Here is a 24,880-nt window from a genome sequence, read left to right on the forward strand (position 1 = left end):
GACTTTCGGTTGATTCTCCATTCCTTACTGCAATTTCCTCACTTTGTTTTTGGGAGTCGAGATGAAGATGAGATGTGTTGGACAATAGAGAGGATACAGTTGACGTAGAACACTAGTGCAATTTGTTTTCGCTACTAAATCACTTTTAAGGAATTTGTATATTTAGAAAAAAATATCAATTTTCTTTAATCAATCGAAAGTGGTATCGTGTTCACACTGTTGTATTGAATGATCTCGAAACTTCCTTGGTGATAAGTAGCACATACAGTAATTTTCACGTGTAGTCTCAATGAAGCAAATAAATTATCTGTTGTAATTACCAAATTTGGCATCTTAAGTTATTTGGAGCGAGTATTGGAATTTTTTTTAGTAAGCTAAAACCATATAGAAGAATGATTTATAATCACTTTCCAAAAATACAGTATGGCTTGGTTAGGTATTTTTTTGCAGTGTAAAGGAATCAAAATATTTTTTCATGAAGTAGATTCTTATTATACAATAATCTATAAGAAAATCACCGCTGCTTTCAAGCAAGAGTAGGACCGAGACAATGAACTCAAGAACATTTATAAAACAAGCCTACGATCAATCGTATGAAAAAAATGAACTCTAATAAGCTCAAGGCACACCATTGTAAGGATCACCAAATGCTGCAACATTGCCTGGCCTTGAGAATACAATCTATATATACAAAAAAAACAGAATGAGAACAAACAATTTTACATGTTGTAAGCATTTAGATAAAGTAGAAGGATGCTATGTTGTCCGGACGAACAAACAATTTTACATGTTGTAAGCATTTAGATAAAGTAGAAGGATGCTATGTTGTCCGGACTTTTCAAAATTATCAACAAGTGCATGTCATATCCTATAAAGGTAGTGCATTTTTTAAGGATCTGACACGGTGCAACAACATTATTGGAGAGTTTAAGAAGGGAAACCATGTATTAAGGTGAAGATCAAGGTCCATTTATTTTCATTCTTAACTGCTTGCAAGTATCAATTGAGCAACATACACATTCACAAGGGGCAGAAGGGGTTCATCATCTACTGTATTTACATTAAAAAAAAGACCATTGTACTTCGCCTATAAGTATTTTCGAAGGTTTTTCACCATACCTGATAATCTCCTAACGTGCACGTTTTGAATCCAGCAGCACAGTAGTCAAAGTAGTACTCCCATGTCCTGATGAACTTATCGTCGAATCCCAAAGCATGAATTTGGCTAGTCACAAAGTTATTAAAGATAGTCTGTTACTTTAGAACAAGCTACAGATTGATTCATGAAGGAAACATGTTAAACACAATGTATGTTGTCGTTACCTTTGTTTTTCCAGGAAGTTTTTCCGCCAGCATCTCAGCGTTTGATAGTAATGGATTCCTATGTCTTCTAGGTGCTCGACACTGCATTTGTATCATTTGTCAAATGGACATACTATGCTTGTGTCAAATGACAACATGAACTCTTTGTTTACCATAGTCTAGATGCAGCAGACATGGCTGATGTTACTCGACTTAGTGCAGGTAAGCATCCACCGGGGAATATATACTCTTTTATGAAGTCTGAGCTCTGTCTGTATTCGTCATACCTCTCATCTGGTATTGAAATGAACTAAGGAAAGCCAACGTTTGTGAAAAGAAGAGTGAAGGAAATTGATGGGAAGACGTGAACAATGTGGAACGTATATTCATTACCTGCAGAACAAGAAGGCCATCTTCTGCTAGTGCAGATTCACAACAGGTAAAGAATTCCTCCATGAACTCATGACCAACAGCTTCTAACATCTCGCTGAAAATGATTATTAGTACAATTATATCACACTGGCACTGGCTTGACTTGTAATAAAGTAATATGAAATTATATAATTTAGGTATGCAACGACTTACCATGATATAATCCTGTCATATCTGGACATATTTGGTAATTGACGATAGTCACATAGGAGAAATGTTATATGATCCTGTGAATGCATTTCATTGAATATAGTTAGTACTGATCAAAATTCTCCGAAATTGGTTCCAATGTATCATCTGTTAAGTTATGTACCTGAAGGCCTTCTTGCTGAACTCTTAACTTTGCATACTTCAGTTGCTGCTCGGAGAGAGTTATACCAGTATATTTACATCCTGTTTGCTTAACAACTTCCACAGCTAAACTTCCCCAACCACAGCCGATCTCTAAGATGTGATGTTCCTTCTTAACCTTTGCCTAAAAAGATCAGAATCAGAATCAAGTTTGGCTCGAACTTAATGTAGAAATGAGGGATTATTTACTATGTTGACAACTTACCTTTTTGATGAGAAGGGAAATCTTTCTCTCCTGTGCTACTTTCAGGTCTTCCTCTTCACTCTAGAACAATTACAAAAAAAAAAAAAGATCACCTTAAGAACAAGAATTAAAGAACAGAAAATGTATCTTTGACCTCTTACCTTAAATATTGCACATGAATATGTCATTGTCTCGTCTAGAAAGAGCGAGAAGAGCTCATTACTCTGAAAAAAGCGATAAATATACTTATCAGCCTATGTAAGATGACAACGTTACAAGAAAACAGTAGAAAGTGACTAACTGTACAAGTTATTTACCAGGTCATAGTGACGAGAGATGTTCCTACGAGCCTGAGTCAGGGTGTTCTGATTTGAAACATGTCGAATGAAGTACTTTACAGATGACACTGCAGCTGTAAAAAGAAGTGGTGTCCACCATCCTCTGGAGATACACGTAATGAAAAAAACTTTTAACGGGTCAACGGAAGTTGTAATGTTCTGATTACAGTTTCTGTTAACTATTTACCTTTTCTTACTAGACCTTGTGACAGATGCTTTCAAATCTCTGTTGTTAACAAAAATCTGTAAAAGGATTCAGGCTGCCAAGTACCAACAAAAAGCTATTGACATATAAATAGAGTCAATTTCTCACCATGAAAAGATTAAGAAGACCGTCGTTCTTATCAACAAAAGAGAAGTCTCCATGAATAAATGCATCAGCAAGGCCTAAGTCACCTTGAGTTGCAACCTGTAAGTGATTAGTTTATGTCAAAGAATTTATTTATTCCTTTACATTTTTCTTCTTTAGTTGCTTGATGAATACGAGAGACGGAAAAAAAAACTAACTCTAGTTACCTTCCAGTAAAATTGTGGACTATGAACTCTAAGAGAAACTTTGAGAGTGCTTTTCTTCTCTGTTCCTTCAAATGTGAACATTGTACCTCCTTCTTCTAACAGGCTGAGCACAGAAAAATATTAGTCTAAAAACAACGTATGCATGATTCGTTTATGTAGTTTAAGTATAAAAGAGCATACTTTCTCATTAAAATAGTTTTGCTGAAACTGGATGGATAGAAATACCATGTTGTTAAGCCATTTTGGACTATACAAAATGAAACTAATATATAACTCACATTAAGCATCCTGTCGCGATGAAACTCTTGAGAAATCTAGTAACGAGGAGGCGTGCTCCTGTTTCTGGCCAGGTAGGTACCATGTGTTTGGGATTTTTCAGGATACTAAAGTTTTTCTTAAGTAATCCTTGTGCAGCAATAGCACCTGCCTGAGAAGCAGCATAAAAAGCAGATTATTATCCACATATTGTATATCGTGTATTCGTGTTCATGGATTTCATTTCTCCTTCAAGTTGAAATGTGGTAAGCTTGTTGGAAGGATATATATAGTACTACCTTTAGTCCATCCTCATGGAAACCATAGCCTGAAAGTAGTATTGCAATTTAACATCAATGAGTGGTGAAAGAACAACGCGGCTATAAAATTCGTGCACTAAAGGAAGCAAAGATAAGAGAATCAGGACAATTTTATGAAAGTACCTTGATATGCTCCACAAAACCATATTCCTCTCTTGCCTTGGATTTGATAAAGCTCAGATGATGCTTTCGATGCAGCAACTGAGGGTACTGGATGACCGGTGGTCCACTTAAGCAACGTATGCTCTGGTGTGTGAGGAGGATTAAGAGTTACACAATAAGGCCTCTCTGTCTCACCAAGGTTCTGTTGGTTTACACATTCCAAAGATAAGAAGACTTCCTTATTGAAAACATTATAGAAAGGAGATGCATCATATACCTGGAGTATATTGAGCCAATATGTCACACATACTCTACCGTTCATGGTTCCAAGAAAATTCCATGAGCTCCACGCTGCTGAGTTGCGAGGCAGGAGAGTTTTGTCACAATGAAGGAAAATATCACTGTTGCAGAGGAATAGAAAATGAGTGTTCACGTTGACATTATAAATCGTCGTAACACTGTGGTTCTAAATACCAACTAACTTCATTCAAAACCAAGCAGCAACAGAAGAAGTTCAAAGAATTTGTCAAGAAGATGCATTCTCTTCAACATAATAATGAGCGCGCAAAGTACCTGTAAACATATTGGAAAGCACCCAATATTCTTGTTTCATCATATGTTGCCTCTTTGCCTAACATCCTCAGAGTATCTGGTGCATGTGCAGCCATTATGCATCCATCGTATATGTCTTTGGAGCCATTGGTGCAAGCTACAGTACAACCTACACGCGCTATCTTTTACAGTTAGAACTTAGAATCATGACTAGTTTCTACCTATCGGAAGATTTTTCTACACCAAATGAATTGTATGGACATATGGACAGGAAACTCTTACATAAATACATAAACAGACATGGAGAACATAGAGGGATTCAAAATGCTAAAACAAAACCGGACCTTCTTCATTCGTAGATACAGAATTTACTTCACAGCCAGTCCTTATTTGACATCCTCTCTTCTCCAATTCATCCTTAACCTGTTTATATACAAATCAAATTACTCAGAAGGATGATAGAATTTTAACTAATCATTCAAGAGAGCAAAAAATGTTACTTGCTTGAAGTTCTTATTGTATGAAATCAGTAATTTTTTTGTATGGTACTTGAAAGAATAAAAGTACCACCTTGTTTACATATGTATGTGATCTCCATCTAACAGTGAGCCATTGAGGGCGACCAAAGAGCTGTAAAGAAAGAACGAAAGCATTTGGCTATAAGCTATACAGAAAACGTGATCGTTAAACAGTTTGTATGAGAATTCTACCTGAAGAAGATGGTGGTTGCGACAAAATGAAAGGATGGAGTAAGCAGAAAAGCCCATTACTCCATCTGAGGGGCAGGACCATATAGAAGCACATATTGGAACCTGTGAAACATATGTGTGAATTGCTTGTAGAAAGATTAATACTTTGAATGAACAAGAGTTCCTATACAGAACAGCAGCCTCACCAGATAAGCTTTCTGAAATAACTCTGAATAGCCATGTGATTGAATAAAATGTCCTAATGTCTCGTTACGATCAATATCAGGATTGTTATCAAGTTCCTCAAGGTAACTGCATTGCAGCAGTAGATGAATAAGTCTTTCCTACAGAAACTGTGCTAAACAGAATGATTTAGTCGATTTCCATCGAAAGCTGCATGATCTTCAAATGAACAAAGAAGACTGTTTTTGTGGTCTAATGAGATGAGTAAATCAACAATGGCTCAAACAACATGAACTGGAATTGATTGCTGATAAGAATCAGTTATCGGTACCTTATGACATCCTGCTTGAACCTGATAATTTCTCTGATCATTTGCCAGAAATATGGATTCAAGACATTCTTTTTCTGTGCAAACAGACCAGAGATTCCATTCCGGCTACCCCATTCGCAACCATGACCTTTGTCTAAGCTCACTGAAAATGACATATCGGAGATCTCCATATCGACACCAAGACTCTCGAAAAATTCCATCATGTTTGGATAAGTTACCTGTCAAATACACCATTTCAGACATATACTAGTGTTCAAACCATATGGAGTTCAAAACAACTCTAGCTATGAACATGAAATCCGTTAAGAAAATGATCGGTGAGTATTGTTCAAGACTATATGTCCGTAACGAAAGTGAGATACTAACACTTAGGACTGAACATTTGGAAGGTGGATAACATAACATAGGGGCTAAGCTAAATATTGAATAAACCAATATGAAGGATGTATCTTAAGAAAATGGACGTTGGGCCTAACTCAACCGTAGAGTAGATCAATGTGGCACTTTTATAAAATCCAAATTGAGTTTAATGTTGATGATAATACATTTCTTATCTTTCTTCTCAGACACATGACTATGCATTAGAACCTACCTAAAAAAGTTAGAAAAGGAAAGTTTGAGAGATAGAGCATCGCTCGTGACGGAGGACAGGACTTCTAGGCTAATAAGCTTCTAAAGATGAGGTGCAGATGACACCTTAAGAAAATCCCACTTCGTATTGGAAGAGGAAAGTGAAGAGTTCTATAAGCATAACTCAAATTCATATGGTACACACTTTTGGGTCAATGATAGTGTAGCCCAAGGGACGAATATGTGAGGCCTGTTGGGCCAAAACACATGACATATGATTCCCACATCGGAATGAGGAAGAAAAGTGAATGCATTTTATAAGATATATAGTTCAAGTTCACATAGTATTCGAGCTTTAGAGCTCGATGATGAAGTAGTCCAAGGAACAAATATGTGAGGCCGGTTGGTCCAAAGTCAACAATATGTGTCATGGACTTGAACTGTGACAAATAGTTATATAAACTTGTGAATTTGAATATGCAATGAGATTTTCGAATGCTATATAAAATAATATATTCATTTTAAAATAGACAAATAAAAAAAATACTGTCACAAAAAATGACACCAAGAGGACACTTTTGGTGTTCACACATATTACACTTAGGTGCAATTTTTTTTATTTTTTCTTAAAATTTTGTGTCCAATCAAATACGAATAAATCGGGACATACCGTCCGACAAGAATTCAATATTGGGCCTAAATTCACTGTAGGACCACATAACGATGGGTCTGTTTCTTCTCCTGTACCTTTCAATATATGATAAAATAGATTTTTAAGACTAAAAATGTCAATTTTCAATTCTATTAAAGAATAAAAATGTAGTAATTTTCAATTCGATTAAAGAAAAAAAAATTGTTTTTATAAAGTATGAACATGATAGCATTGTCGTATGTTTATAAATTGATTTGGTTAATGTTCGTTTGGAATCTTTTATTTGTTTGTTTAGGTAAACACGTCCAAAAATTAACTTTTATTCTCAACTATATAAACGACAATTACAAACATGTAACGTGTAGGAATTAATCAAAATAATTTTCCCCTTTTAAATAGAGTTAAAACTTAAAAAAAAAAAATCCTAAATTATTTACGTTTAAATTGTTGTTGTTACCCCCCGAACTACTTTCTCCGTTTCATTTTACTTGACGTTTATATCGATAATAGATGTTTAATTTTACTTATTCATTTTTAGTAAATTCTTAAGAGCTCGTTTGGTACGAGAAATAAGGGATAACTAATTTTGGGATGAGTTTATCCTATGTTTGGTTGGGATAAAATCATGAGATGACTTATCGAGATTAGTTATCCTGAGATTAGTAGTGCTATTTTTATCCGATATTAAAGATGGAATGACAATCCTGAAATAACTTGTTCCCCAACCAAACCCGCCCTTAAAAGAGTTGATGGGAACCATGCAATGCCTTTATTGGATTTTATATTTTGAAATTTTTACGCTACATAACGGCCTAGCAAAATTCACCAACAAAAAATAACTATATATAGTCCTTATTTTTAACTATTTTATCTAGTGTATATAGTGCATAAATAATAAATAATCATTGTATAATTAAAGAGCTATGTTGGTGTGAAATTTTATTTTTATATGTGGTTTTATTATGTTTTATATGAATCAAAGGTTTATTAGAAATAATATTTTTATCTTCATAAGATAAAAGATAAAGTCAATGAGTAATCAAAATAAAAGCAGGGGCGGCTCTATGCTTTGTAAAATAAGGCTTATGCCTCTCCAATTTTTTATTAAGAATAAAATATGTGTTAAATTTTTATAGAAAAAATGGATTATTTAAGATAAAAAGTATAATATTTTAAAAAATATATTATTTCACCCACTTTAACATATTTTGTACTTTGTTAAATAAGAATTAATAGTGAAAAGTGTTGAACAAAGTGTATTACAAATTCTTTTTTATTTGTTTTAAAATTTTAGTTTCAAGCATTACAACAAGCATATTAAAATGGGGTATACCAAGTTATCAACTTCTTGAGATTCTATGATTCTACTCTTATCTTTATTTAATATTTGTCAACTTATTACTTATAGAGTTATGTTAACAATTCATATAATTATTGCCTCACTGAAAGGAGGTATTTCAATGTTGAGATGATAAAATCTTACCCAAAACTAATAACTGAAAAAAACAATATTAAATTTCATCTAAATAGTGTTAGAAAAATAAAATTTGAATAAATACGTATACGAAGTTTGTTTATATTTTAGGCCTTGAATTGAAATTTCGCTTTAGGCCCCCGATTACGTTGAGCCGCCCCTGAATAAAAGAGCTCGGATTGAATTGACATATTGCTAAATCTTAGTGATTTTCTTTATCTAACGAATGAGATATTCGCTTTAAAATTGCTCATCCTGCCCACCCTTAAATATACGCTTCAACGAGAATCAAACCATATAGTCATAAAATATATTTGAGATAAAAAAACATACGTTCTTTTTTTCCCTAGAAAATACAAATACGTAATTCTCACTCTTAATTATCAAATTTTACTTATAAGATTACACTCATCGACTAATAATGTTGTAATATTCGTTTAAATTTTGGTGGGAGACAATGACAAATATCTTCATGGAAAGATAAGACAAATGTCCCTCTCACATCTCAATTTTAACATCTATGAACGATACACAGTGAAACACGTTATACGTTTTGAACCCACAAGAAATAAATATTCTTATTATAATACTATATCACATGATATTTCTTTCATTATTTGTAAAATTTTATTACAAAAACCCCTTTAAAATTGTTGATCAGCTTCATCATTTTATCTCTAATTGTTCGTTTGATTGTGAATAAGCTATTTTGAAATAATTAATTTCGAAATAAATTACTTTATTATGTATATAAAATATTACGCTAATATCTTCAATCAAATATAGAATAAAATAATCCTATATTTTATTGTAAAATAATTATACCTTATACATCACGTCAAACTCATTTTAAATACTAACTTATATCTCTGACTAGTTTTCTCTATTTGATAATAAAAGTCTTATCTTTCTTGTCTCCTCGTACATAAACAGAAAAAAATCACCTTTTACACAAGATATACAAGTGGAAAAACAATATATACTTTCCTCATTTTAATTTATTTATTCGATTTTAAATTAATCTCTTAAATTTTGTAGTCTTAAATTAAAAATACGTAAATTATACTAAAATGTCTTTATAACTTTGTAGTTTTAAATATGTCACGTGAAAAGTTAAATTTAAAAAGCTGTTAAAAATGATTTATTTTTAAACAGACCATAAAGAAAATAGAACAAACAAATTAAAACGAAGAATATATTATATTTTTCAGCATAAATCGAAATTAATCCAGCCTCAAATTGAATATCATAAGGCAAACAAACGAACAAAAAAACTAAATTATGAGTGTTTTTTATATGACTCTAATTTTTCCATATTTATTTGGTCAAAATCTTTATTTTAGGAAAATAATTTATTTTTTAAAAAAATAACGAAAATAACTTCCCTAGTGAAATCTTTTTGCCATCCTACCTCCACCACCCCGAACCCCCAGTCTTCAGCCCGTCCCATCTCCTATAGTGTTTTACTAATTACATATCAATAAATTTTAAAATAACGTTTCTTAATTTACTTATCAAATGTAATTCGAAAGTAAGTAACTACGTAATTATTGAAAAAAAATATCTTTCTTCGTATCAAACACAACTACGAAAATTACATATGTACTTACCCGATTGAAGACCATAAATCCAAGGTCAAGATCAACGCCGTTAACGGTAACGGTCTTAGCATGGCCGCCGATATAATTTTCCTTGTCGTAAATTACAACTTTAACCCCAGATTTTGCTAATTCATATGCAGAAACCAATCCACTTATCCCTGCCCCTACCACTGCTACTTTCATTTTTATAACTGCAATAACAATAATCATCAAATTAAAAAAATTAATACTCGCTTCGTTTCATTTTATATGACGATATTGTGTAATACAACCATAAACTAACTCATGTTACACATGACATCTCATATAAGGGGTCAATTTCTCAGATGACTTTCTGAGATAATAACTGTTAGTTGAATGATTATCAGTAGTCGTCGTCATTATATGTGGAAAAAAAACGTAGAATGCATAGCCATTGTGTGAAAGTGAAAATGAACTTACCTTAATGATTGAAGTTGAAGCAAAGAACAAAATGCAGGAAGAAAAAAAAGCACAAAATTAAGCAGTGAGGATTGGTTGGCTCAGTACAAAAGGACACAGAACCTAGTGGAAAAAAGAAGAGAGTGGGCACTATTATGTCTTAATAGACATATATATATAAAAGATAAGGTCTTCTGTTGACTCATAAAAAGAAGAAGTTATCTAGTGTACAATATAACACAGGTTTTGAGTAATTTAGATTCGCGTTATATAGACTAATTATAAGTGAAAAGGTTCTCTATGGGGTCGTAGACGGGCAGTAGCGGACTCAAAATTATTATTAAGGGGTGTTAATAGTTGTAAAAAATTTAAGTACGAGGCTTGTATGACTAGAACCTACAACCTCAAGGAGGTTTTAGAACACCTTAAACACTAGACTAAACATTTAACTTGTGTCAAGAGATGTCAATGCTTACATATGTATTTACTAAACCAAAATTTGACCTCTGTATACAATGTAATTTTCCGACGAAGGTAGGTACGCCCCTGGTGGACGGATGACGGATCTAGAGGATTGGTTATTTTTACTTATTCACTTTGAATTTTACACGTCTCTTAAGAAATAATATTTATATTAATTGATGTATATAGTTTTAGGCCGTGTGAAATATTTGGGAAAAAGTAATTAATGTTGATGATAAAAAAAAATACTTCTTTTTCTTGGACAATAGTAAGAATCTATTTTCCATCGTACATTTTTTCACGACAAAATTTCTCACTGATTTGCCGTGACAAAAAAAAACCTTTATTTCTAATAACAACAAGTAGTTGTATGTGCCTCACACATATACCGTAGAAATTATTTAAAATAAAGATTTAATAGCTATTTTTTCAATTAGTTTCAAATTATAATTTAATCTAATGTGAAATTTTATTTTTTTAAGAGTAAAATAGTCTATCAACATTTCGTGTTAGGGTTTTAATTATGCTTTTATCAAATGCTAATTGACAGAAATATCCCCAAACATTGAACGAAATTTATACCCTATACAACATTAAATTATTTATTAAACAAAGATTATTTAACATTGAATAAAATTACAATAAAACTTAAGTTTATGGAAAGTGTGATTGCACTTAGCAAAACTATAATCTTTCAAATGAATAATCAAACACTGTTTTATATCCATTTGTTGAATTTTCCTAACATTTTTTTAAAAAAAATTGATGAATAGATTAATCTCAATATGATTTCTCAATGCAAATTAAGTCCAAATTCATATAAATTCATGTTGAAAACATGAAGGTAAAAACAAACAAAACCAATTATTTTAAAATCAAATGGTATAAAACGAAAAAAAAAACCTTTTTTTTAATCAAATGATATAAAATGAAATAAATATAGCTTAAAGAACTCACCTGGTTAGGAGCAATCAATTAATATCCATGGAGAATAAATAATTAGGTTACTAATGAAGTTTTTAAACCCTTTTAATAGGAGTAAATAGTAATTAACAAGTTTCCTATTTGTTCTCCGATTATATTAATTTTTCTTTACAATATAGTTTAATTCTTATTAATACTTGTTCTTCTTTTATTTTTTGTCATGTGAAATTTTGTGTTTACTAAAAAAAACTTTATTTGTGTTTACTATTTTATCAAAGCTAGAACATATTTACCTAAAGGTAAAAAATACCAACAAAATTTTGCTAACATATTTCGTATTTTTATTATAATATTTTAATTTTAGTGTACGTATATCGCACGTGATTCCTTATTTGAATGAGAACAAACTTTTAAAAACAACATAAATATCATTTGTAAAATAATAATTAATTTTACAAAATAGCAAGTTCTAAAATAATAATTACATCTAAAAAAAGAGACTTCTAAACCTAAACGAAATTAAAAGTTATAACTTCAAACGCGTTTTTTTTCTCTTTTTTTTTTCTTTCTATTTTTAAGAGTTATTTTAATTTTATTAATTATCAAGAATTATGTTTTTAATTCGAAAAAAGAGAATTATGTTTATATTAATCATTCAAACGCCATCTAATTTTTCAGATCTAAATATTCAGTTAGTAGTTAATCTTTGGACGAATTCAATAGCCTTGATTTGTTGCATTTTTAGTTAAATCATTTTGAATAAATAAAACTCTTATTATCGTACTTAGTTGTTATACGGTTCCTTGTATATATGCTTCATATTTCTTCGTTATTAGTTGTTATGTTTCTCTCCATTACCCTTTTTTTCTTTTAATTATTGCTTTGATTTGTTCGAACTGAAGGTCTTTCTGAGACAACCTCTTACTAGTTAATTGTTATTAAACCATTCATTAACTCTAATTAATCTCAAATTAAACCAATGTCTTTGACGATAGTGACTTATCAAAGAGATCAATTTTCCAACGAAACACATTTTCCTCTAATTTATGCAAAATAAGCCATAGAAATTATTTAGTTTTGGGAGATTAAGTTTCAAATTCCAAATTCTCCTTCAAATTCATACAAATTAAATATGAATTTACTTTAAATTTGTTTTGCTTGATTTGTATGAATTTACTTCAAATTTGTTTTGCTTAATTTATTATTTCTTTTTTCATATTTGTAAACCCTTGCCAATATATACTGTCTGACCCTATCTCTTACATTGAATAATATTTAATTTGCTTGTATTCCTAAATAATTCTTCAGATTTATAAATCTTTGTTAATACATGATGTTTTTCATTTTCTACCATTATTATAATTTTATTTTATTTTTGTAATGATGAATCTTCGTAACAATTGTAATTTTACGAGTTGTAATGGCTAGTAACTGCACTACTATTAGTAGTTTTTATTAAAATATTGTGTTATACTTTTAGGATAATGTATTATTTAGTTTATTATAAAAATGATAATTTAGTGTCAAACTTATCTGTATATAAATTATACATTTGTGATAATGATAATGAACGTCATTACTAAAGATTATTCGGCATATTTGGAATTAGCAAGTATGTTTGTTGGGTATAGTTGAGTATTTTTGATAGTTTTTAGAACTTATAAATATAAATCATATTTCATATTTTTTCAAATAAATAATAAAAATGAGATATATTTAAAAATAAACTATGACCAAACACATTTTGAAACTTCAACCCAAATTGCACCTAAATCTGATTTTAAAAAATATTTGAAAATCTATGGTCAAACGCTAACTAAATTTTAACCTTCAGAATCTCTTAATGGCAACTTGAGTTCTAAATTAGCAACACCTTGTGATAGTTAAGATCGTATTAGTAAGATTTTCAACATATCCTACATTAGGAAGATTAGAAAAGGATCGTATTTTTAAGAGGCGATATAGACAATTTATCATAATGCAAATATTAATGATTGTTTTTATGATTCAAATCCACAGTAACTTATAATCATGCAATAATAATTTTACTGTTGCTTTAGACTTTCTGACCGAACAAAAGAGAGAAAAAGATAATTATCAGAGGAGTTGCTATATTTTGAAAAACAAAAGTTGACTTATTGGTGTTTGGATTACATACATGAGAACAAAATCAAAGTCTTTTTGAGTGGTTGGTGGTTTGAAAGTTTAAAATGATAAATATTGATGAAGAAATCTATAGATTAATATACAATGTAAATATTTTTTATATTATTCAGATCATCTTTATTTATGGTTATAGATAAGATTCAATTTTCATATTTTCTACTTATATATCTTGTTTAAATAATTTAATAGTTATAAAACTTTAAACTTACAGAGTAAGCAAAACATTAATCAAAGTGACGATGACTACTTTGTTGTTGAATACAAAGTCTTTCGATTTAATCCTAACTTGACATTATAATAGTGGAAGATGAAATAATTTTTTTAAAAAGGGCCAAGAACATACATATAAATTTATATTTTACATCGAAAGTTATCAATTTAATTGAATTCGTATTTATAATGGTACATTCGCCCCGGTTTCCACCCTAACCCTCCCCATGCCCACCCCAAAACTTAGTTAATTTGTCATATTATAATTTTTTTTTTTGAAAATATTCTTACTAATTAAATACTTCAAACACAAAACAAAAATAAATGAGAAAATCGCTTATTTTCAATGTAAAGATTTTTTAAAAATGTTTACCTTCATATATTTTGTTCGGAGGAATTTTTTTTTTCTTTATTATTGTTTTCAACTTACTTACCAAACACCGAAAAAGTGAGTAAAAAACAATACTCTATTTGTCCCAATTTATGTGGCATTTTTCATTTTTTCGAGAGTCCAACAGTTTAAGTTTGACCGAGAATTTGCGCATGAAATCTTCAATTTTTTTGAAATGAAATTTATATATTTGTAAACTACGTAAAAAGTACTATAAGTAACAACAATTGGTAATTCAAAATGTGTAAAAGATCTATAAAATATTTATGGTCAAAGATAGACTTATTTAAATCTCGAAATCCGAAAAATGCCACATAAAATAATATAGAAAGAGTACTTTTTTTTTTCATAGAAATATTTTCTTCAATACCAAAAACACCCTAATCCTTTTCTAATTTTCTTCAATACCTCTATTTAAAGTGGAGTAATTTAGTTTCAATTTCTCTTTATAAGGAAATTAATGAAAAATATGAAATTTGAGTTATCAACAAAGTTGTTAGCATGAAGAGTGAAGCTAATCATAATAAGATTATACTATCTCCGTCTCATATTAGATAGACATCTTATTAGAAGTATTTGTCTCATATTATTTGATCACTTATTAAATCAAAATATAACTAATCCCCCCCCCNATTTTACCACTAAAATTAATATGACTTTGGAAGTTTAAACAAATTTTGAAGACCCAAATTCTTTCAAGAGACTAATTAATATGAACAAAATGCAAAATAATAAAATTAATCAATCTATTAATAATTTATTAATAATCGTATAAAATAGAAAATGTCCATTTTTATTATAAAGTCAGTAACGCATGCATTTTGAATTAGTCATTTCGATTTTTTTAAACCACATTTTTGCAAGTGGACTTTAAGAGAAACGTGGCCTAATGGATACCTATGACTACACTTGGTAAACTAGAATTCCAAGTGACAAATCAAGAACAAGGAAAAGTCCAATTTAATTTGTCCTTTTAAATTTTAAATTTTATTTTTCACCCCGCATTCTTATTTATGTTGAAACCCGACTAAATTTTGAGTCATGAAAAAAAAAATAAAAATTAAGGATATTTATTCATGCAAATGTGCTTTTCAGACATGATACTTAGAGGATATTTGGATTGACTTAAAAGTTGGTCAAATATACTTTTAAGTCAGTTTTTGACTTCTGGAAGTGTTTGACAAATAGAAAAAATAACTTAAAATAAGTCAAAAATGACTTAAAATAAGTTGAGAAGTGTTTGGAAAGGTCAAGAATGACTTAAAATAAGTTTAAAATGACTTAAAATAAATTTATTTTTTGACTTAAAAGTCAATTTAGTTTGACTTTTTATTTTTGACATAAAAACTATTTTTTTAAGCCAATCCAAACTGGCCCTTAATAAGAGCCGATTTGAATTGACTTTTCAGTTTTGACTTATTTTTATTAGTTTACCTTAAAACTATTTATAAATATTTTTTTTAAAATTTATTCAAATACTATAAAACTGCTTAAAACTAAAAACACTTAAAATAAGTTAATACAGAACACACGTTGATGCCATTCTTCTTATATTAAGTGTTTCATTGATTTTAATGTAAATATTTATTTTCCCGACTTTATAAAAAATTAATGAAATTTATTATGATACACTTTAAACTCATCTTAATAGAGGTTTTCAGACACACCGTCAAATAGTAGTTATAACTTCATGATTTATTGAGATGTTTTCCATTTGACTATTTAAGTAAAGATTTGAATTTACGTGCATCTTTCAAATTCAGACATTCAACATATAAATCTTAGTGTCATGATGCTAGACCATGCCATGAATAAGTTTGGAGTCATTTCTAAATTTAAGTAGTGTATTATGACTAGGAATAGTCTCGAATTAAATGTTCCTATTTCTTAGAGTATAAGAGAATGCCATAATTAAGCATGATACATATCTTTCATTATTTGCAAACAAAGGGAATTATTACACTCTAATAAGCTGAACGAACACCATTGTAAGGATCACCAAATGCTTCAACATTGCCTGACCTTGAAAATACAATCTACAACAATATATAGATCAAATTAATTATTTTACATGTCAAAGTAGTACTCCCATGTCCTGATGAACTCGTCATCGAATCCTAAAGCACGAATTTGGCTATTGACTCAATTAACCATATTTGAGTTTTACTTTTTTCTTTAAGGATAGTCAAAACATTACCATAAATATTTTTACTTTTTCCGAAAGAAAAAAATATAATTCTCTTTCATATTTGGTTTATAGGTAAAAGATTCGAATTTTAGCAAAATTCACCAGAATAGAGTTTTCAAACTCATCTGTAAAAAGCTTGGAACTCCCAACATACTATACACATGTACATTTTCCCCATATATAACATCCCAAAATAAGATCNGTTGTGATGAGGCAGAAGCACCAACTTACAAAAGCCAGAATTTAGGATAATTTAAAACATAGAAAGAGGGTCAAAATTGCCTTGAATTATGCAATAAACCATTTATACCCTCCGTTATATTTTGGGGTAAAAATATCCTCACCGTTATTTAAAGAGACCATAAACATGTTGGGTATTATTTACCATAATTAGGTTTTCCTTTTAGGAAAATTTTTTGGATTGACTAGTCTTTTTTCTTGTAGGAAAAGGTTTAGGACTCTTTAAATAGAGGCTTGTTCCTTCTAACTTAATCAACATTCACAATATTTTCCCAGGGGTTTTGAGAGTTTTGGTTAGGGGGAGAATTAGTGGGACACAAACTTGATATGTTATCACTTGTGTGGACCCCCATGTATTCCGAGTGAATTGGTTGAGGTTATTTCTCTCTATATTATGTACTCTCATATTTATAGTGGATTGCTCATCTCCTTTGTGGACGTAGGTCGATTGACCGAACCACGTTAAATCTTTGTGTCTTTTGGTATATTTCTCATTTGTCTTCTTACTCGTGATCTTTTGAGGTTTGCTTTGCTAGCTTCCACTTGACACTTGATTATTTTCGATCCCAACAAGTGATATTAGAGCCAAATTCAATTATGGAGTTGATACGCTCAAATTAGACCTCCCTACAGAAATATAAGCGATCGTTATCAAGTAAAGAACCCAACTTGTAGGTTGGAGTCGATCCCACGAGAAAACTGGTTTAGACTTTACTTTAACCAACAATTATATTCAATTAGTCAAACTACTTCCAGAAAAAGGTAATTAAATGGGGGGTTTGTTTGTGTGAAACAAATAGGAAGAATTTAATAAGTAATCAGTAATAAAAACTCAATTTTGGTTATTATCAAGATAAGAGAAATAACTAGGGTATACGTGTTCCCCACAAGCTCATAACGCAATAATCCTAGTAATAACAATCATTTCCTAGTGTATTACATGCAAAGTGATAAGTTAGGCATCTCTAAATCCTTGGTCCGGCATCTAGAGAATTTCACCCCACACCTTGGTCCGGCTACGTGTGTATAATTTACTAACCATTACATTTACCTCATATTAGACATCATAATTGATGTTTGGCTTAATTATTACTTCGTACCAATCGACACTAGCCTATTAGATAGTGTCACACTAAATCTATGTTGATAATTCTTTTCTTGTTGATTACCTCCTTGGTCCGGCAAGTAGCAACAAGGCGAGTTCTAACGTGTGCACTCGTTAAAAAGACTTCTAAACGAAAGAATTATCAATGCATGCAAAACACTATTCAAGAATTGCTTATTTCCTATTCATAATTTGTTAATCGCTCATGGTTCCCACAACCCTAGTTGTGGAATTAGTTACCCATATTAGCAAGAACATAATTCATAGGTTTAGATGAAGAAATCATTAACTTACGTAAAGAGAATAATAAACCCATAAATTCAACTTGAATTGCAAAGCCAAAGTCTTCAAAAAAACTTAGGAAATCAATAATTGCTAGAGTTGCAAATTAATCTCCAAAGTCACAAAGTAAAACTAAAATAATAATGTCTAACCCCCAAAAACGAGGTTTACATGCCTTATTTATAGAAAACAAATCTTAAATTAAAAGGGAAACAAATTAAGGAAAGTTTGTTCAGACACGCGTCTTCATTCCACGAGACTGACTTACGGACCGTCGATGGGTCTACGGTCCGTAAGTCCCTTCCGTCAGCCAGGACTTGGAAAATATTTCAGCTTCCAAAAATCAGCTTCTCTGAAGAAAACAACGGACTTGCAGTACGGACCGTAGATCGATCTACGGTCCGTCAATCCCCTCCTTAGCTCCACACTTAGAATCTTCAAAAATCAGGCACTGGAACCCTCGCAGTATCAATCTACGGATCAATCAGTTCGATCTGTAGATCAATAAACGGACCGTTAATGTCCACCATGGTTCCCCACTTGGTCAGATTTCCCTGATTTGTCTTGCATATCTTGCCTACTGATCTACGGTCATCACCTACAGACCGTCAATGGACCTACGGTCTGTAGATCACCTCCGTGAATGCCCTTTTTCTGCATTTCTTTCTGTTGTGTCTATACTTCTGCGCTTGAACATCTTTCCTGCAAAATACGATAAAAATACATAAAAACCAATACAAAAAGGCCCTAGACACATACAACTTGTAAGTGAAATGAATTAGAAATACTATAAACTCACGGTATATCAATACCCTCAACTTAAATTCGTTGTTTGTCCTCAAGCGACGCACTACGACTCTACACGACACTTGTATAGAAGCAGCATTTCAGGCCCAAGCAATCACATGGCTCTCGACCCCCCTCACTTTTCAGGTGCAACTTCATTCTCTTAGACTCGACAAGATAATCCATGCGGATCAAACCATGACACCGATCGACCAACTGCCACACAACATACACCTTCTCACTGTCACCAAGGCACCAACTTTCTGACAATGTAACTAGTGCCCTTACTTCAAACAAAATCCCTTTTGCACAAAAAATGCATGTCATTCATGGTACAAGAATTTATTCAACACTCACACTCAAAAGTAATTTCAAGTACAGTTAGTGCTTAATGCCATAAGCTTGCCCTTATTTTCACTGCTTAGACTCTCCAAAGAGAAAATGACCAAAAGCCCCCTTATCCTATAGCTGGATTCCCAACTACACACTCATACTTTACGGGGGTCGTATTACCCCCCCGAACATTTTTTCTTACTAATTTTCTCACCCTTATTTGCTGACATGTCCAAGAAGGTGAGACCAACTCCCTTAGGCACGTAAGAACAGAAAATAAAACGTTAAAAGTTGAAGAAAACTACACATGTGAGTCCAAATTAGCTATATTAAATCTCCAATGGTATAATCTCATCTCTCCCAAAATCAAACTCTCTTTTTCTTCTTTTTTTCTCAATTCTTCTAATAGTTGACAAATCTCCAACGGTATATTCCTTCATTCTCTCCCAAATCAGCTTAAAACTTGAATTTACTTGTCAAAGCATTCGACTGTAGTTTCAATTTCGAAAAAGCTTGAAGCTTTAGGACATGTAATTTCTCTGATTTCATAGTTATGGTTCAAAAATGTTCTTTAATGGAATGCTATTATACCAAAACCCAGTTATTGCTCTTCATTTTTTTGTCAATTTCATAACCCTAATCAAACACAATAATCAATATTGTTCAAAATCGCTAGTAAAGAACTAAAAGAACTAACCTTTACTTAGAGAAAACTTCGACCCAACAAATGAAAAAAGTTAAACAAACCTTCCCCAACCTTCCCAGCAAACTTCGATTGGAACGAAATCTCAGATCGAAGAGAATGGGGGTGAATTTGGTCAGATCGAAAAAAGGTTAGGGTTTAGAAAAAGAAAGAGGAAAATGAAAAGATTAAAGGAAATTCGTGGGTTCTGGGGTCCAGTCATTATGTGGCAGCGCGTGTAAACAAACATTTAATTATATCTGGTTTATGTGGACACGTCAGCAAATAAGGGTGAGAAAATTAGTAAAAAAAATGTTCAGGGGGGTAATAGGACCCCCGTAAAGTATGAGTGTGTAGTTGGGAATCCGGCTATCGGTTAGGGAGGCTTTCGACCATTTTCTCCTCTCCAAACTAGAATCTAAGATCACCATAGAACTTTATTGGCTTGTAACGTAGGCTCAGGGTCAGGTGTGGTACATTTGGGTACTGCTTAGTGACTTTCTATCCTCCTTGACATTACACTAGGCTTTTAACCTCTTTTGCCCTATTTCTGTCATTACTATCGATTTACCTTATTTCCCTTAATTTTCTTCAACCACGGATGTGACTTTAGACTTTCTAGATCTTTTTACTTTTATTTTATTTTTCTTTTAGCTTTCAACAAGTCACATCCTTTCCTCCCATTTTCTTTTTTTTTTCACATCACTCTTTTTCATACCTATTTTTCTTTCAGTTTCCTCTTTCATAGCCACCCTCAACTTATGGATTTTTCGTTAGTTGAGGTGCACAATACCCGATGTCGGGTCAGGGCCAATATTGAAGTTACTTTTTTACATTAGCCACCCTCAACTTAGACTTTTGTCCTAAGTCGAAGTGCACATGTCCAAGGAGGGACCGGGACCAACATAGTAGATTATGGGAAGGTGAGTTCGGGGTTTGGAAAGAAATGGTTTACTTTTAGGCTCAAAGTTGGATCAAAGGGAGCAGTTATTTCATTTGGTTAGATCTTTCTTTTAGGCAATTTGTGGATATTATAACTTCCTAACCTCTAGATTGAATTGTCTTAGCAGGACTAACCGGGCAAGTTCTAGTTTTGCACAAAAACTGTTTGAACACTAAACGATTCTCACCCACTCTTGGCACATAGTTTCATTATCAGATTATTAGATTAACTCAGTTCAAGTTTCAGCTCAAGTCATGCCATCGAGTTGATTCGTTATTATGTCATACTCAGAGCCAACATATTCAACTAATCGTAGCCTACAACTTCTAGTATACATCCTAAAATCTGACGGGTATCATTTTTCATAAGCCATCATGCTTCTTTCTTTATCATGCTGCTACACATACAATCCTAAGACATGCCAGTTCAACAAAAATTAAACAGTCTCTTAGGAGAAAAGAACAGATGCAAGAAAACCCCAAGAGAGGATTCATGAGTTGGGTTATTCAGACTTCACCCTATCACTCACAATCCATTTACCCCACCCCCAACAAAAATAGATGCACTTTTCCGATTGGGTGAAGCAAAACTGTGGAGCAAAGCGCCAGCGAATCATTAACAAGCAGGGGGGTCCGATTTCCCGGAGCTCGCTGGAACAACAGTGGGGGCACCCTCAGTAGTGCCCACATAAGCAATCATAGCACCCTTAGTAGTGCTCTCTATCAATCTCTTCGCACCATCAGTGGTGCTCACAACGTCCCCCAAAACAGGTTGGGCCTCTAAAACTGGGGCAGATCTTGATGCCCCTGCAACTCTCTCACGCACCCTTTGCTAGCGCAACTCTTCGTCTATAATCGAGGCCCTCCTTTCTTCCTTTTCCTGCCTACGCTGTCTCTTGTGAACTTTCTTCTCATTAGTGCGATGAGAACGATGCCGCATGCCCCTCCTTGGCGGTCCCACTGAATAGAGCGTCTAACACTGTATCATCAGCCAGTGCAGTAGGTGCAACCTGAGGCTCAACTGAAGGGGTGGCAAGAATGGCATCAACGTCGGTCCGAAGGCTAGCTAAGTCAGCCTGCAAAGCAGATAGATCTATGGCCAGGGCTGATCGCTCGAGGATGCGTAATTCAAAAGCATCAAGTCGCTTATTAACAGCTTGGACCTTCTGTCCATCATCCCCTTCATCCTGCGCTCCATTCTAGCCTCAGACTCGGCTATCAACTTTTGCATCCACGGCTAGATGTGATGCAGCAATGTGGCCATCTGAGCCTCTAACCTGTGTACTTTGGCCAACGGGACAACAGTAGCTCCTACTTGTGGTGTGGACCGGGAAGAGCTAGGAGCCATACTAGCTGCCTGAGATGAGGAGCTCGGGACAGTATCGATGTGATATGGGATGCTGAGGTCACCGCCCTGTGCCTGCCCCACTGTGTCTGCAAGATCGGTACCCAAGGGAGGTACCTCAACCTGAGGCTCTCTGCCAGGTGCTGCCACATTTGCCTCATCTCGAATAAGGTCGATGTCTAATGCCCCTGTAGGGTGGACTAACTTGTCATAATGCCAGATCGGCACTCTAGAGTCCCTGCACAGATGAAAAATTAGACATAGGAAGAGGTAGGTAGTAGAGATCTTGAATGCCCTCTCATGAATCTCTGCCTGCAGCATGCGGGCAAAGTCAATCTCCACTCCTGCTACTAATGCCGCAACCATGACCGCTCTATCTCATGTGACGTGGTTGTCAGCTTTTGTATGCAACACTCTGTTCCGTACTAACAGCCAGAAGAACTTGGCCACAAAATTTAATGTGACCTTTCGGATGCCCAACCGTGGAGCGGCGACCCATTCCACACGCTCGCCATCTGCAGCAATTTACCTGGCCAACCATAGTAGAACAGCCTCTCACTGCTCCGCGTTCCTCTGGAAAGCGCCACTCCACACGATGTCCCATCTGTAATCAAACTCTGTTGTGTTGAGAGACCAAGAGTGACCCATGGTAGGACCATAGAGAAAACGTCTGATCGTGGTAGGTGATATGTCCACCGGACAACCTCGAACCAAAGTGGAAGTGAGAGGGTCTTGAGCTAGGGGCTTTGACCGCTTGGAAATTGAACCACGGAGAGTGGCAGCATAGGAAGCATAGAATTCCCACACAATCTCCTCGCTATATGTCCCTAGGTCTCGAGCCATCCAGTCACACTTGTAAAGGTTGAACAGCCGGTGAATGTCTGGAACAGCGTGCAAGCTCCCCGTGAGGACTCTGCGCTCCTCTGTAATTAGTCGGGCCATCTTCTATTTGTCGTTTACCATCTTGGCATTCCGATAAATTTGCCATTGGCCTTCTACACACCTCCTATTTAGCTCGCCGGCTACTGGAGTGGGGTCATCATTTCATGGTGCAGGTATGGACTCCTAGCTAGTTGCCTCATCAGACGAGGCTGCTTGGTCATTCTCACCAGACCCTGTGGCTGATTTAGCACTGGACCCTACAGCATGAGCAGACTCGGATCCTAAAGAATGGGCAAACTCGAAGCCTGAAGCATGGGCAGACTCGGATCCGGACATTGACCCCTTTGAACTGGAAGCAGCCTCAGTTGGTAATCCGATCAGTGTGTGCTCCTCATCAGACTGGAAGATAGTGACTACGTCGAGAAGCCTTTCGGGGTGTGCCTCTGGTGCCTTGAGGTGCAGTGCGAGAAGTCCTAGTGTTGAGAGGAACATATGCTGGATCTGTGTCTGTGTCTGTGTCCTCATCGATTAACCGGAAACTAGGGGCAACAGATTTAGACTTGCCCCATTTTGAGTAGGTGACTAGCTTCTTGGGTGCCATCGTACCTGAGGGATCGATATTAGTGCCCAAGACTAACCATAAATATATTAAGAAAAAGTTGAGAACTATAAACGAACAGTAACAAAGTCCCAAAAAATTTCAGTATGAGGCCACAGTGGTTATCCACGGAGGGTACCTACGGTCCGTAGACTGATCTACGGTCCGTGGAACTCTTTCGTGGATCAGGGGGCCAACAATATAGGTTGCAGATGGAAACCACGGATGTGCAGAACGGTCCGTAGATCAATCTACATTCGTGGTTTCACACTTGGTCAATTTTTTATGTGCATCCAGTTACGAACCTCATCTACGGTCCGTAGATGGATCTACGTTCCGTAGACGGGGTATCGTGGATGCCATATGTGCCAGGTTTCAGCCATTCTTTACTCTGATCATACATATTTTGCCTTATTTTTCAACATTAACGAAGTCTCATCATGCATTTCAACATTCAATTATGCTAGTTCTTTATTCTTAAGATTCCGACTGATCATTTTACCAAACAATTTAGACTAGTTTTGGAACCCTAAGTCGAAACTTACATATAGACTTACACTCACATACAATAAGGCTACACAATCACTATCTATCGTTCCAAGGGCATTGTAATTTTCAAGTTTATCATGCAATTTAATCTAACAATTACCCAAGGTCAAGATCCAACTCCCGACTTTCTATATTCAATCTATGAATTAAAATTCAAAGTGACGGGAAAGTCTATTACCTTACAAGCAACGAGAAGTGGGGTGATTGCGTGATGACACGAAGCTTAGCAAGACCAAGGAATTACCTCTTCGCTACTAACCAAACACCGGACCCTTCTTGTGGAATATGGAATGGGTTATATTTGAAATGGAAGGAAATTTGGGAATTTATGGAAGGGATGATATTATGGTGGAGTTATGGAGTGATTTAGGGAGTTTATGTGATGGTGGAAACGGTTTTGGGAGTAATGGAGGGAAGTGGAATGGTTTAAAACATGGGGGTTTTTGAATAGGGGGTTCGGGTCGGGTCAGACAGCTTTAGGGTTTGGACTCACGAGATCCCGTCTACGGTCCGTGAGTCGATC

General features: G+C 33.9%; 1 protein-coding gene across 1 annotated transcript; it reads right to left on the reverse strand.

Annotated features, from left to right (window-relative positions):
* Positions 1-523: 523 nt before the first annotated feature.
* Positions 524-10,432, reverse strand: LOC125851283 (uncharacterized). The gene is made up of 25 exons (XM_049531067.1): positions 10,294-10,432; positions 9,862-10,043; positions 5,556-5,773; positions 5,248-5,353; positions 5,063-5,164; positions 4,923-4,982; positions 4,697-4,775; positions 4,374-4,521; positions 4,078-4,201; positions 3,822-4,002; positions 3,678-3,706; positions 3,402-3,550; positions 3,124-3,226; positions 2,921-3,016; positions 2,795-2,850; positions 2,587-2,710; positions 2,431-2,493; positions 2,291-2,350; positions 2,048-2,209; positions 1,888-1,961; positions 1,696-1,789; positions 1,476-1,612; positions 1,324-1,404; positions 1,120-1,225; positions 524-681 (listed from the first exon to the last, which is right to left on the reverse strand). The coding sequence occupies exons 2-25, from the start codon at positions 10,033-10,035 to the stop codon at positions 619-621; spliced, it is 2,589 nt and encodes an 862-aa protein (XP_049387024.1). The 5' UTR covers positions 10,036-10,043; positions 10,294-10,432; the 3' UTR covers positions 524-618.
* Positions 10,433-24,880: the final 14,448 nt, after the last annotated feature.

Source organism: Solanum stenotomum, unplaced genomic scaffold (assembly GCF_019186545.1).
Source record: "Solanum stenotomum isolate F172 unplaced genomic scaffold, ASM1918654v1 scaffold23673, whole genome shotgun sequence".
Taxonomy (NCBI): domain Eukaryota; kingdom Viridiplantae; phylum Streptophyta; class Magnoliopsida; order Solanales; family Solanaceae; genus Solanum; species Solanum stenotomum.

Coding starts and splice junctions, on each gene's coding strand:
- LOC125851283 (XM_049531067.1), bottom strand. CDS start 10,035: ATGAAAGTAGCAGTGGTAGGGGCAGGGATAAGTGGATTGGTTTCTGCA. Junction 4,983..5,062: donor GCAACCACCATCTTCTTCAG/GTAGAATTCTCA, acceptor CTTTCTTTACAG/CTCTTTGGTCGCCCTCAATG. Junction 4,522..4,696: donor TGTATCTACGAATGAAGAAG/GTCCGGTTTTGT, acceptor TAGCGCGTGTAG/GTTGTACTGTAGCTTGCACC.